We start from the raw sequence: 15,263 nt of genomic DNA on the forward strand, positions 1-15,263 counted from the left end.
GCCAGAGGATGACGCCAGCATGTTTGAGTAGCCACTCAGCTGCTGGCAGTATCACCAGAAAACTCTTGGAAGAGTCGCACCACCCATGGAGATGCCGTGCCAGCCGTTGGCGATGTGGTATGACCCCAAGAACCCCGTTGATGACACGTTCAGAGCTTTAAGTCACACAAAGTAAGGACAGTGTAGAAGTGGAAAAAAGCGGACATCAAGATTCCCATCATGCGTTGGGTGGTGTAACCAGAAATGCAGTGTTGCCATGACAACTAAGCAGCATGGACGTCACACTGCTTTGCTACTAGCTAACAAGCAACGATGAGATAATGCAGTGGTTCACAGGGCAACAAAAGGCTGGACAGCATCACTACAGACACTTAACCTGCTGGACCTGAATATCTCAGCTCTCCAACTGCTGCATCATCACCAAGAGCTGAACAAACAGCACCCTTGCTGCCAGGCATCAAACCTACGGTACCTGAGGACACGAGAACAACGTATCGACTGGCCGCTGTATCCCTGCTAGAATATTTGATGGCTAGGTGTCTGGGAACAACAGACCCCTCCTTGTGCCAGCAGGACACACATGCATGCACGCGGGAGGATGTTGGGGACACGGCTGTCGGGAAGAGGACCAACATTTGCATATGGCCAGTTCTTGATACTAATGAGACCAATCAGGATCCACAGTCCATAGCAACAGAGTTGCAACTGCACCACAGTTGATGGTGGTGCTGCAGCTTCAGCCAATGGCTGTCGAGGGTTGTTGGCATGTTGACGCCACACAGAAGTCACATCCTGCAGGACCATAGCGAGATAATTACCTACAGCCCTTCACCTGCCGTCTGAACGAACACACACACACACACACACACACACACACACCTTCCACCTACCACTCCGACACAATGCTGCTCTTTATTAAACTAGACAACAGCTCATTGTGGGCGTTGCTATGACAACCAGTCGTCTATTTTTAAGCCGTTCTACTAATCAATTCCTGTTCTGCTGTCGCCTGAGGGGTGGGGGTGTGCATGTGCGTGAGGGTGCTGATGGGGGGGCTGCATTGGTAAGGGGCAAAGGGGAGGAGGCAAGGCGGGAGGGAGGAGGGGTGAGTGTGGAGTTAAAGACAAAGAGGAGGAAGAGGAAGTGAGCGGCGTCTGGGATCCATCTCCTGCTGAGAAGCGCAGGTCTTCACCCTGAGCACGACCTCCTCGGTGTGTCACCGTCGGAGCGTCCTAACGCCACAGACAGAAAACCCAGTTGAAGGATCACCGAGGGACCAGTGATTAAAATATTTATTAGGTGCAGCCAATGAACAGAAAGCTGAAGAATCGATCACGATAAGGGTTTAATTTCAGCTGATAAAAGGAACTATTGGTCAATTTCAATGGCTTATTTTAAATAAAGATCAGGGAAAAAAGGGGCCAAACTGAACCAGTCAATCCACTGGACCCATCTGTGATGTCACATGTTGATTATCTGTTAATGGCGGTTGGGTGACAGACGCCAACGTCCATCCTTTCATATAAATGCATTAGGAGCCCAAACACATGACCGCCGCTGCTGAGAGGCTGGACACTACAAACCAACATCCCCCAACAGGAAGCTACCCCAGCCAGGAGAAGACCTTCAGCATCATCATCACAATCATCAGCTCTGGAGAGGGAAACAGTCAGGCACTACCGCGGTTCACCCTGACGCTCACCTTGCAGGTAGCACTGGTCTGTGGATGGGCTCAAGAGGAAGGAATCAAATTGGATCTACAGTAGAATTAGTGGGATGTCATGACCACAGACGCCAGAGCAGCTGACCCTGGCTCAGCCTGCGGGTCCATGGCAGCACTTCCTGGTGTGTCTGCCTGAACATGGACTCGCAATTCATCCTTCCACAGGTCATTGACAGGTCGTCTGCAGTGGTGGGAACTAATATCTTATAATTAGACAACCAAATCTGTCTGGCTTTTTATCATTGGACATGTTACTGCTTGATTTTCCGATAAAGGAATATAGCATTACACAAAATAGATCATATATAGTTTGGTAGCTATTCTTGAAGTTGGACATTTGGCAAAAGCTTTTTATCTTCATTTCATGGTGGATGCGGAGACAGAAGTTGAAAATCATTTCTGCATTAAAGAGAGAAAACTTGATCTTTCAAAAATCCAACTCAATAACTAGGACAATTCCAGGGAATTCTGATCATCAGCTGTTGATGGGAATATACGCACACGTACGTTCCTCTAGCATTCCCAACGGTTTCTGAGGGGTCATGTCAACAGTATGTTCCAGTGGAATTTTTGAAATTGGACTTTCTCTAAGTTTTTTTGCATCTTCCAATTAGGCATGAAATCTGCCAGCATAAATGGAGCTTGAGCAGCTTTGGTCGGACATTTGCACAGCAACATTCCCAACTGCATCTGGAGGCTCCAGATCAGTCAGCAAGTCTCTTAACCATTAAATCAGTCATAACAAAGGAAGCAAACAATAGAACAACATTCCGCGTCCACTTCTATTCTTTCATTTGAAAAAGTTGACTTGTGGACTTTGTTATGTTGTTGTTGATTATTAGTGGAATACTGATTGCCCATTAATTAACCCCGTAACCAGCTTGCTCAGATTACTGTCTTTTTGGAGCAAGTTAACCACTGGAGTGATAGTGGAATATTGAGCTCATGCTCTCAGCACCTACAACTACCACAGTACTATGACTAGACTGCTGAATGAATGATGCCAGACACTAAAAACTTGAAGATACCAGTCCTAAGGAACAACTGAAAATGCGGCTGCTAATGTATTTGGTTCGCAGGGGTCCAGAGGAAGGAGGCTGGGTTGCCTTCAGACAAGCTGCTGCGCTGGACTGTCCTGCTCCTTCACGCAAGACAGAGACGTCATTTTTGAAAATTTATTTATTTTTTCTCAGGAAACAGAGTGCAGTGAAAACGCAGCGAGCCGGTCTGAGCTGGTTTGTAACCTCAGGGTATGGAATTATCTCTTAATATGTAGCTGTTAGTGGTCAGGTCGTCACACAGTAAGACAGACAGAGAGAGAGGAGGAGGAGGAGGAGGAGCAGCAGCCTCGGTGTTTTCACAGCAGAAAGAGGAAAATCTCTTCCTTCAGGAACTGGCACTTTGACAACAACGACAGAGTGCAGAACTTCAGACCACAGGGTGGGGCATACACTCTTTCACCAGTCAAATGGGAGGAAAAGAAAAAAAAAGCAGCGGGAACACGAGACGTTAAGTCAGAGTGAAGCAGACGGAGGTAGAAACGATATCTTAAAATGGGGCTGAGCGACGCGGCGAAAACCAACATCAATATCCTGCAGAGGCACGAATATGCCAGAGCCGAGCAGCACAATAGGAGGATCTCACAGCCGCGTGCACGCGTACACACACACACACACGCACACACACACACACACACACGGGAGGAATCCTTGTGCTCAGGGTCCAATGATGGTTGATTGTTCACAGGTTGGCTGAAGCTTCCATGTTGCTGCAGACTACAGAACCACCAGACAAACGCTGGCAAACAAACAGCTGTTCATCCAGTTGACTGGTGGATCATCAGCTGACTAGTCAGATGGTCAATCAATCAGAGACGCTGGAGCAGCGAGTGGTACTGCAACGCCATGATGGATGCTGGGTCCAGTCCGAATACTGACTTTAGTCCTCTGTCTACTGTATGTGGGATTCTGGGTTGGTTCATTTCATACAAATGTTGTGCTCCATTAAACTTGTAACTTACAAATTAATTTTCAGTTCTTGCAGCTGAATACATCAGTCACATGACATCTGTAATGGAGTCACTTGGACGCCATCTTAACTGGCTGGTGTTTTTTTTAACTCCACATCTATAAAATGAGAGGAACTCCGCAGACGGTGTGTAAGAGATATTAGAGGGGAAAGCTTGAGTTTTTTGGGGGGATGGGGGGGGGGGGGCGCACCCCCACAGCAGCACACCCCTCTATCTCAGGTCAGAGTCAAGCACTTTACAGATTTTTCAACGATCATTTTCAACCTTGTCAAGCACCTCACAACAGTGGTCTGACTAAAAGCCTCCAAGTACTGATACTGAATAGCAGCATCAAGGTTCCTCTGCAGTTCCTTGAGGTCTTGCTGTCTCCGGGACCATTGGTATCAATTCTCCAGCGGTCAACAACTAGCAAAAGAAGAGAGTTCACCAACACGTGCGACTGGGTGTGATACAACATACATACATACATACATACATTCTCTGCACAATAGTGCACACATGCTTCCAGATTTCACCTGCAGGTCACAGGTCAGCCAGTGACACTGAGCAGCACCCAGGACAAACGCTCGCACGCACTTAGACATAAAAACTCTTCCTTTCTGCAACTCACAAGAACAAAATCAACTTTATACAAGAAATTCTTGAGGAGTGAGGGATGCCTTTCATTCATTCATCTGATGATGAATGACAGCAGTACATGTTTGCCCCAGTACACATTTGCCCCAGCACAAGTACGCCCCTGTACACTTGTGCCCCAGTACCCCGTTTGCCCCAGCACAAGTACGCCCCTGTACACTTGTGCCCCAGTACCCCGTTTGCCCCAGCACAAGTACGCCCCTGTACACTTGTGCCCCAGTTCACCTTCCCTCCATCATGTACTTGACACTGATTGTCAGCATTGAAACTGTTAATAAACTATCTGAAAAGGTTCAAGGAATGACTGGTACCATAAACTCTTTATTCTACCTTGAAAGTGTTGACTATAATGCCCATACCTGTGGTTTTTGTATTTGACTTGTGTACAAGGACACAGTAGTATCACAAATGACTTGTAGCAACTCTGTGCATATTGGTCTGTCAGTGTGAGTAAACCTGCTGACTACCACGGCAACACCAGGTGCATCCAGCCAAAACTCGGCCAGTCAGTCGCCACAGTGTCGTCACTGACGCGGGCCGATGGAAGTCAACATCCCAGATCCATCACAGCCCTTGGTTGGGCCACCTGGTGCAGGCAGAGAGACCCTCTCCTCACTGGATGAGTAAGGCTTCAGACAAATCAGCACCTGGTCATGTGACACCCCAGCACCAACCAGAAGCCAGAGATGATGATATCATAACAGGTAGTCCTGTTGGCATTTTTCAGGATGTGGCTCTGCTCTGGAATAGGACAGTGCTGTGACGTGAAGCTGGAGCCATGTGGTGAAGTGCCTGGCACCACCAGTGCAGAGTTACACATTGAACCGTGCACTTAACGCCACCGATGTGTTTCAGCCTTCACAGCAGCTCTGCTGGGTGGAAACTGAGACAGGCGGTACTGAAGCAGGCCCCTCTAAGAGTACCCAGCTGCATAGGTCTAGCGTTGTGCTAGCATGGTGCTAGTGTGTATCGTGGCGCTGCAGTATGTAGCATTTTATTCTGACTTCAGGCTGCCAGCAAGCAAAGCTGTTAATGTGGCTAAGCAGTTAACAGCTAACCACTGGCAGTCTGAAGAGGTAGAGATGAGTTAGCACATAACCACATGATCTGGAAAAAGGTTCTGTCCGTGTTCTACAAAGTATCACTGTAAGTCATCCATCCAGGAGGCTGGACTCTATTAGAACAGGAGTGATGTTGGACTTTCAGTCCTGCTGTTAGCTTGAGAGACCCACCATGTTCGCGTTCCCTCAACAGGAGGAAATCTTTCACTACAACACAGACACATCGGGTCGCTGGTTGGACTGGTAAATACTCAGAGCTGCACTCACACTGTCAGAGGGGAATCAAAGCACGAGCTGGGATGTGAAGGAAGGATCAGCCTCACATCCATAGCTGTTCTGCATGTGCAGCCCACACATTCTGCTCTAATCAACACGACCTACTCAGAACCAGCAGCAGACACAGAATACGCTGGAGCATTTAGCAGCTAAGGACAGTCGTGAGGCCACAGCTAATGTTAGTACTGCACTGTTGCTCCTATCAAGCATTTTAAACACGGGTTCGTACAATGCAGCTTTTATTGTGAAGCAGCTACAGCTCTGAGCCAATGACCTTCTCAGGTCTGCATAAAGACACCAACGCTGGGCCTCATTAACGTCTTTCCATTGCATCATCAAGCTCATCTGAAGTGAATAATTGTGTCCCGACAAAGGAAACGCTCATCAGATGCCTTTCTATCAACTGCTTGGAGCAGAAGGCGGCAGCATAGGCAACGTACACACAACCAAAACACACACTAGGAGAACTTTGAACTGTTCTGAAGTACCAGCAAGAAATGGACATGTTACTGCTGTCCAGAGACAAAGAAAAAGTTTGGGAATAACTGAAGAGGACAGCAACGGAAACAGCTGATCAGTCACCTGAGTTACAGATTCACAGTGTCAGTTTCCATCAATCCTTTCTAATTGGATACTGCAAAATAAAAAAACTAAGCTATCCATCAAATGTTCCTTTATTGTTCTTATACATCTATGACTTTTTAAACCCTCAATTCAGTCTTACAGACAGGAAGCAACACCTGATGGTATTTCCTTCCTTACATCTATCGTGCAGCTCCTGTAAATCTCAATCCTCCAACAAGAGGAACATAATAAACATCAGGAACAAAGAGTTTCGACTGGCCACCAGACGAAGGTTTCTGCCCGCCGGGCGACACACCATTTTACACGCTACAATATGACATGTAAGAACAAATTGTAAATAGAACCGATTCATGAAAGAGGTCCAGTTTGTAACATGGCACTTTTTCTCTCGTCATTGTGGGGAAGACACATTGCCAGTGACTTTCACCATGACAGCAACAAGGGGAGCGCTAGCATTCCACACTGGATGGAGTTCTCCTCGGGTTTTACTGCAGGATGGCGGGTGTAGCAGTACTGTAGTCACCAGTCTGAGAAACCCTCACCAGTGTGAACCGGCCCATAAATCCAAGATCAGGGTGATTCTGTGTCACTCAAACGGCACTGAGGATGGACGGGTGACAGTCCGTAAAACAACACACACGCACGCACGCACACACACACACACCTGCTGCAATGTTAAACCATAACTGCTGCCAGCCAACTAGCTAACTTCAGGCTACTTACAGATCAAATGTAGGAAATATCAACCAGTGGTGAACTAAGCGGTAAAAGAAGAAGAAAAGGAGGCACAAACAAAGTGGACGTCCAGGAACAAACGGGGGTTTGGAGCTGAAGCGTGAAGAGGCAGACAGATTTAGTTCAGCTGAAACGACTGAACACCTAATGGGTTTACAAAACCTTCACATTTACTTTTGTGTCATTTGCTGTAGAACATTTAATCGCAGATTCTTGAGTTGTACTCAGCCGCAAATTAATTACAGCTTGTTAAATGACAAAAGGACTCTTCTACGCTCGTCTCAGTCAAACATTCTCAACGGTGGCACACATGTATGCGACACAACCAAGAAAATTCGTAGTTTTCAAAAATATGCTGGCGACCAGCTGTTGGGTCAAAATCTTCAACATACAAGTCATCAGTCTGTTCAGCAGTAACGGGACTACGGTGACCCGGTGTGACACAAGTGACCAGAAGTTGTTCATACTGTGTGAAATTGACCAAAAGGGCTCGTTGTTGAGATGTTAATTTGAGGTTATGGAACTACAGAACTTACAAGAGGAGATATTCTGTAACTACACATAAATACCCAGAATCCACTTCTCCCAACTGTATGTGATGTTTCAGGTTAGAAAGGAACAAGTTCATCAGACAGGCTCAGAAGTGTCCGGATCAAGGAGCGAGGGCTCCACTGATGATCGGCACCGCTCGGACAACTGTTGCGCTGGACGACATGTTCCATGATTACCATCAACACACACTGGAGTTTATTTTAACTCTATCCTACGAACACCCCCGTGCAGCCAGAAATACTCACTAGAACCTCAAATACGTATTAATGCAGCGATAAAAATAGCCAGAACCTGCAGTGTTTCTCTGTTTGACTGACGCTTCTGTAGCCGTGTCCACTATGGAATTTGTTTTTAGAAAAATCAGCAGTTGCTGTCACCGACGGCATTTAACTGTGCGTCACACTTCCTCACAGGTGTGTTCACCGACTGCCAAGGGTGCGATGGATTCTACTCTTGTAGCAGACACAAAGCCACTGAGAGCAGAAATGTGTTTCCTGGTCTGCATCTTAGAAATGTGCCAAAATTGTTTGTAAAAGTGATCAAAGTTCAGCAGATACGTTTCCTGCCCATCAGCTATTGGAACAACAGGTGAACGGATCAGAACAGTTCTGCCGCAGACCTGTCCGTGACCAAGGAACTTCTAACTCCAGTGTTTCATGTCATTCCTCTGGTCCAGATGGCTTCTGATGGTCTGGCGGACCCAGCAGTACCACCCAGGCGCTGAGCTTCTTCTGTCAGCTCCTGCTGCAGACGGATCCCGCTTCTCTTCCTCCACCAGCGACAGACGTCAGTGTCCATCTGGGAATGGTACAGCAGTGTGACTAAGCTCCCCACCCGGATGGACCGCTGGTTCTGGTCACAACGCTCTCCACCTCCTGCCGGGTCTCCTACAGCACTCTTATCTTTGTGGCTGTTCCCCAGAACAAGTTCTATGTGTTCCAGTTTATCTGAGATGCTCCAGTGTTGATTCCTTCTGACCAATCGGTGATGATCTGACATCAGCTGTTACTGTAGACAGGACACAGGTGACACCAGGACGCAGGTGACACAGGACGCAGGTGACACCAGGACGCAGGTGACACCACGACGCAGGTGACACCAGGAAGCAGGTGACAGCCAATATGATGACGTCTCTGAGTGGACGGGTGCCATCTCAGTTCCAGCAGTTGTTTGTTTTTATCCAACAATCTGTGAGCGCAACAGGTTAACTTGCTTTGATCTTTTTGATACAGGTGAACTGGAGTCATACTGCCAGCTAGTGTTCTGGAGGACAACATACTGTGATGGAAAATGGACTCTTGGGTTCATGAATGCTGGGACAAACACAGCAGCCAGCTGGTGTGATGGTGGCTTCGTGTGTGAGCTGAAGTCTGACAGGTGAGTCAGTCTGCTGGTTCCTGTTGTTACAACTGCAGACTGAGGACACACAACGGTGTCAGGAGAGGGTCGTTCCTTGGTGTCGATGATGGTTTTACATATATATATATAAAATATATATATATATATAAATAAATACATGTATATATATTTTTTATGTATGATATGAAAAAAAATATATATATATCATATATGTGTGTGTGTGTGTGTGTGTGTGTGTGTGATCTCTAGAAGTTGTGTTGAGCAGAACTACAGGTACAGGTGTTCTTCCACATTGTTCCTAATGAAGTGGCCAGAGAGTGTAGACAGTAGTAATACTGCAGTGCTACCGTGGTACTGAGGTCCTACCACAGGGCTGGTCAGCAGCCAATGGGGCGTCAGTGGTCCAACACCCAGACTGCAGCAACACTAGGACTAGGAGGAGACGCAGCCTTCTGGTGGTGCTGCAGCGTCCTGGTTAACCTCCAGGTATGAATGACGGTCTCCGGCTACGTTGGATTAAAGTCCTCCAAGGCTGTTCTGGCCCCGTGTGCTGAGGTGCAGGTGCAAGGGTGAGCTGCTTGGAGCTGCTGGGGGCTACTGGGACCTGCTGGGGGACTCTGAGCTCAACAAGAAGGACTCCATCATTGAGAATACTACAGTTCATTCACACTCCTCGACACACGCGCGCACGCGCGCACACACACACAATCGCCATGTGAGTCCAGACTTTTCCAACTTTTGGCAGCTTCTGCTTGCTCTTTGTCAGGTGAGCACAGTGAAGGATCCCGGTTTCAGGACTCGGTTCCACGTCTTCATTAGACATCCTAACAATTCCGGACTTGTTCCTCCTCGGTCCGGAAGCTTCCGGCACAGCAGAACCGGGAGGTTCGCAGCTCTTCTGCCTCCAACCCACATGAGAACCTCCGTGGCTCCGGAACCGTGTGCTACGGGAGGCCGGCGGTAGCAGCACCGGGGAGGCCGATACCGGGCAGCCGACCCGAAGCTCGCGCCTCTAAACTGCAGAATAATAATCGGCAGCATTAAACATTAAATATTGATTGTCGTTCACTGTGTAACGTCATCGCTCCGCCGCTCGTGCTGGCAGCGCTCCGTCTCGCGGGCGCCAGGCAGCCATTTAGGTGCAAATGGACCCAGTTGCGTCTCCACGTAAATGGCTGATGCATTTAGAATTTTTCTTCCTAATTGCTGAGAGCCGTCAGCGGCCACCGGCCTCCTCCCCGCGCCTCCAGCCGCCAGGACCCGACAAAAGCCCGCGACCGTCTCGAGCCATCCCGGTGCTCTTTAAACCAGCACTGAGAAGTACGTGGAGGATCCGGGCTCGTTCCGGTCTGAGTTAACCCCCAGAGACTCCGGATCAAACAATGAGGCGGACCGGAGCGCATCACAATGCAGCCACAACATCCCCGCGACACTTTCACTCGGTTTTCCATCTCGGGCTTGCGGCCCCCGAGCGGCCGCCGACTGCGGGCGTTTCCATGCCAGGAGGAGCCGGAGGAGACGACGGCCGCCGCCGACATGTCATCAATTACCAGCCGAGCAAAGCGGCTCTATTGTCTCTCAGCACATCCACCGGGAGCCAAACCGCTCAACCCCGAGTCGCGCTGCCCCCCTCCCTCCCGCCGAGCCCAAGCCCGAGCCCGAGCCGCCCCGGCGGGGCCAGGCCGCGAACACATCCTCGGACTCACCTGTGTCTCCTTTCGCCTCAGTGTGTACCGTCTCCGGGTTCACGGTCCGGTCCTGACGCGCTGCTGCGGATCCTCACCACCAGTCCCCGGCACCGGCAGGCAGCACTGAGCCGCTGATTGGGCCTCGGCAGACGGTCATCCCCTCGGCGCAGCCCGACGGGCCGCTCATTGGCCGGCCAGCCTCGCCGTGGAGCCCAGCCGGGCCGCTGGTTGGTCCGCCGTTTCGCTGGCGGACGCTGACGGAGAGCTGATTGGTCCTCCCGGAAGCACTCTGGAAGCTGATTGGCTTCTCGTTTCCGCGGCGGACAGAGAGAGAGCCGTGATTGGTCGGCGTTGGTGTTGTTGTCTGAGTCTGACGAGGCCATGTTGGTAACTTAGGAAGCGAAAACACATTGTGTTCGTCTGCATTCGCGTCAGGAAGCGGATTATTATCCGCGATGTGAACTCAAAATACTGGTGCCCCCGGTCCTCCCTGACGCGAGGACCGGGGGCACCGGGGCCGCCACCGGCGGACCAGCGCGAGCTTCTGCATGACAAAGAGTCAAGACAGCGTTCACATGTATGACAGCAGTGAGACAACGTCATCAGCCCCCTCAGGGTGTGTGTGTGTGTGTGTGTGTGTGAGTGTGTGTGTGTGACAAAGAACCACTAACTAACACTGCCAGTAAAGAGCTGAGGAGCTGGACTGAGGTTGAGGCCGATGAGGATACAAAGGATCCTTCAACCTGACACCAGTTTCCACAGGTGCGGAGGTCCAACCCCGAACCTGATCCTAACTCTATCCCTGACCTTGACCCTGATTCTATCCCTGACCTTGACCCTGACTCTATCCCTGACCTTGACCCTGACTCTATCCCTGACCTTGACCCTGACTCTATCCCTGACCTTGACCCTAAATTATTTATTTTCTCCTCAATATTTCATCGCCCAACTTGAGGAAGCTTCTTTATGAATCAATAAACAACTTCATCATCTTGATCTGCCATCTCAGTCGTACATGCAGTAAAACCACTGACTACTACCACGTGGGCCAGACAATCAGTGGGAGTCGGACCAGAGCCCAGTTCAGGTTGCAAGGCGCCTACTGTCTGAGGGATCTGGGGAACCTGCAGATGTGGTGGCTCAGACACATCTGGTTGTCCTCGTCTACAGGCCAGAGACAGTGAAAGAAGACGGAGCTGCTGGCAGCCGGCGACACCCTCAAGTGGCCCGTGCACCTTCACCTGAACAGAGGGATTTCTAAATCTCATTGTGTAATCGCGGTAATGATTGTTTTCATGGTGAACCTCCAACCAGGAGCCCAGAACGCTGACCGGTCTCCTGTGCTGCTGCTGCTGTGACACACACTGGAACTCCTCAGTCGAGTGGCGTTTCTGAAGCCTCCCTGTAGACCTGTTCAGGTGAGCAGCCCAGCTGATCCCTGGTTGGCTTCCAGGGGACCAGCCAGGTCTTACCTGGTTCTGATGTTCAACTTACCCTGCAGGTCCTGAGTGATGAAGATGATGATGAGGATGCCAAGGAAACATCCAGGTCATCAGCCCCCTCCTGCAGGAGGAGCTCAGTGGTGGTGGTGGTGGTGGTGGGGGGGGGGGGTCTGTGGAGGCCTAACCTGCTGACCTACAGACTCACTGACCTAAAGGCACACCTGCTGACCTACAGGCTCACTGAACTATAGACTCACCTGCTGAACTACAGACCCACCTGCTGACTAACCTGCTGACCTACAGACCCACCTGCTGACTAACATGCTAAGCTACAGACTCACTGACCTGCAGGCTCACTGACCAACAGGCTCACCTGCTGACCTACAGGCTCACCTGCTGACCTACAGGCTCACCTGCTGACCTAAAGGCTCACCTGCTGACCTATAGGCTCACCTGCTGACCTACAGACTAACCTGCTAACCTACAGACCCACCTGCTGACCTGCAGGCTCACTGACCAACAGGCTCACCTGCTGACCTACAGGCTCACCTGCTGACCTAAAGGCTCACCTGCTGACCTATAGGCTCACCTGCTGACCTACAGACTAACCTGCTAACCTACAGACCCACCTGCTGACCTAAAGGCTCACTGACCAACAGGCTCACCTGCTGACCTACAGGCTCACCTGCTGACCTACAGACTAACCTGCTAACCTACAGACCCACCTGCTGACCTACAGGCTCATCTGCTGACGTACAAGCTCACCTGTGGACTTACAGACCCACCTGCTGACTAACCGGCTGACATACAAACTAACCTACTGACCTAGAGACCCACCTGCTGACTCACCCGCTGACCCAACTAATGTCTCTTCTACTGACTCACCTGCAGACCTACAGACCCATCTACTGACCTACAGACCCACCTGCTGACCTACAGACCCATCTACTGACCTACAGACCACCTGCTGACCTACAGACCCATCTAGTGACCAACAGACCCACCTACTGACTAACCGGCTGACATACAGACTCACTGGCTGACCTACAAACCCACCTACTGACCCACAGACTTACCTGTTGACCGACTGATTCACCTGTTGACCTACAGACCCACCTGCTGACTAACCTGCTGACCTACAGACCCACCTGCTAACCTACAGGCTCAACTGCTGACCTACAGGCTCACGTACTGACCTACAGGCTCACTTGCTGACCTACGGGCTCACCTGCTGACCTACAGACCCACCTGCTGGCCTACAGGCTCACCTGTTGACTCACCTGCTGACCCAACTAATGTCTCTTCTACTGACTCACCTGTTGACCTACAGACTCACCTGCTGACCTACAGACTCACCTGCTGACCCACCTGCTGACTAACCTGCTGACCTACTGACTCACCTGCTGACCTACTGACTCACCTGCTGACCTACCTCTCTGTTACAGATATCTGCTACTTAGTTTCACTGAGTCAGAATTTGAATTCCAGACCCCTGCAATGACACTTGGACCAGGCAGAATGAGCGTTGACGATATCTCTTGTGTCCCAACCCTCTAACTAAAATACATTGGAAGATATGGACCTAATGAACCCTTAAGTAACATTGTTTCAACTATTGGGAACTTGAAGAGGCAGGAATGGAGGAAAGTGACAATATTTCTAGGGAAGAAAGTGAGTGTGTGTGTGTGTGTGTAAGTGTGTCTGTGAGTGTGTGTGTGAGGGTGAGTGAGTGTGTGTGTGTGAGGGTGAGTGAGTGAGTGTGTGTGTGAGGGTGAGTGAGTGTGTGAGTGTGAGTGAGTGTGTGTGAGGGTGAGTGAGTGTGTGTGTGAGTGAGTGTGTGTGAGGGTGAGTGAGTGTGTGTGTGAGTGTGTGTGTGAGTGAGTGTGAGTGAGTGTGTGTGTGAGTGAGTGTGAGTGAGTGTGTGTGAGTTTGTGAGTGTGAATGAGTGTGTGTGTGAGGGTGAGTGAGTGTGTGTGAGTGAGTGTGTGAATGAGTGTGTGTGAGTGAATGAGTGTGAATGAGTGTGTGTGTGTGAGGGTGAGTGAGTGTGTGTGTGTGAGCGTGAGTGAGAGTGTGTGTGTGTGAGTGAGTGAGTGTGAGTGAGTGTGTGTGTAAGTGTGAATGAGTGTGTGTGTGTGTGTGTGAGGGTGAGTGAGTTTGTGAGTGAGTGTGTGTGTGAGTGAGTGTGTGTGTGAGCGTGAGTGTGAGTGAGTGTGTGTGAGGGTGAGTGGGTGTGTGTGTGAGGGTGAGTGAGTTTGTGAGTGAGTGTGTGTAAGTGTGTGAGGGTGAGTGAGTGTGTGTGTGAGGGTGAGTGAGTGTGTGTGTGAGGGTGAGTGTGTGTGTGAGGGTGAGTGAGTGAGTGAGTGTGAATGAGTGTGTGTGTGAGGGTGAGTGAGTGTGTGTGTGTGAAAGTGCGTGTGAGAGTGAGAGTGTGTGTGTGAGGGTGAGTGAGTGTGTGTGTGTGAGTGTGTGTGAATGAGTGAGTGTGTGTGTGTGTGTGAGTGAGCGTGAGTGTGTGTGTGTGAGGGTGAGTGTGTGTGTGAGGGTGAGTGAGTGTGTGTGAGAGTGTGTGTGTGTGTAAGTGTGAGTGTGTGTGTGTGTGTGTGTGTGTGTGTGAGTGAGTGTGTGTGTGTGAAAGCAGAGGTTTCCCTTCCTTTGTGGGTGACAGTGAAATCATGATCCAAGTCATCACAGGCACATGTGACCCCGCCAGGACCCCAGACTCCATGGCAACCACGAACCTGAAGGAAGGGTAGAGTTACTCCTGAAGACATTTCGAGTCCATCTGCTTTTTCTGATTAAATCAAAGGTTTGTTTATGTTTGTGGGAAGTTTTAACCCCTTTGAAAGCAGAAGATTCTTTTGTTTGAAAGAAATTTGTTAGGTGTTTGTCACTGGTCCAGGCTGGACTCAAATGTGGAGGGCAGGCAGGACTCCATGAAACTTGAGTTTTATTTAACAGAGAATTACAAAATCGCTGGGAGGCAAAATGCGAGACAACAAACTTGTGACAAGAAGAATGAAGTGACATGTAAGTGACTCGACGATCCGACAAGCACCGACTGGACAAACACTCAAATACACCCAACTGATGCTGAAGCAAGGAACAGGTGGAGCCCACGAGGGCAGGAAGGAGCTGGTAGGAGGAGACACGCCAGGACTGATGAGCCTACAAGAC

General features: G+C 49.9%; 2 protein-coding genes across 4 annotated transcripts in view; both read right to left on the minus strand.

Moving 5' to 3' along the window:
- The window catches only part of gatad2b (GATA zinc finger domain containing 2B), a 57,165-nt gene extending 46,110 nt beyond the window's left edge, over positions 1 to 11,055 (minus strand). For 2 of the 3 annotated variants that reach the window (XM_086193594.1, XM_086193595.1), the window contains exon 1: positions 10,663 to 11,055. The gene's annotated coding sequence lies outside the window, so the exon portion shown is untranslated. The remainder of the gene's footprint in view (positions 1 to 10,662) is intronic. The other variant, XM_086193598.1, reaches the window with a different exon arrangement.
- A 2,318-nt stretch (positions 11,056 to 13,373) lies between these two features.
- Positions 13,374 to 14,942, minus strand: LOC147241059 (uncharacterized). The gene is made up of 2 exons (XM_086193667.1): positions 13,507 to 14,942; positions 13,374 to 13,422 (listed from the first exon to the last, which is right to left on the minus strand). The coding sequence occupies exon 1, from the start codon at positions 14,812 to 14,814 to the stop codon at positions 13,699 to 13,701; it is 1,116 nt and encodes a 371-aa protein (XP_086049793.1). The 5' UTR covers positions 14,815 to 14,942; the 3' UTR covers positions 13,374 to 13,422; positions 13,507 to 13,698.
- Between the last annotated feature and the right edge of the window lie 321 nt (positions 14,943 to 15,263).

The sequence above is a fragment of the Aulostomus chinensis genome, chromosome 22 (assembly GCF_037954235.1).
Source record: "Aulostomus chinensis isolate RoL2024-O1b breed Wild chromosome 22, RoL_Achi_v1.0, whole genome shotgun sequence".
NCBI classification, from domain to species: domain Eukaryota; kingdom Metazoa; phylum Chordata; class Actinopteri; order Syngnathiformes; family Aulostomidae; genus Aulostomus; species Aulostomus chinensis.

Excerpts from the sequence above, each read along its gene's own strand:
- LOC147241059 (XM_086193667.1), bottom strand. The coding sequence starts at position 14,814 with ATGGAGTCTGGGGTCCTGGCGGGGTCACATGTGCCTGTGATGACTTGG.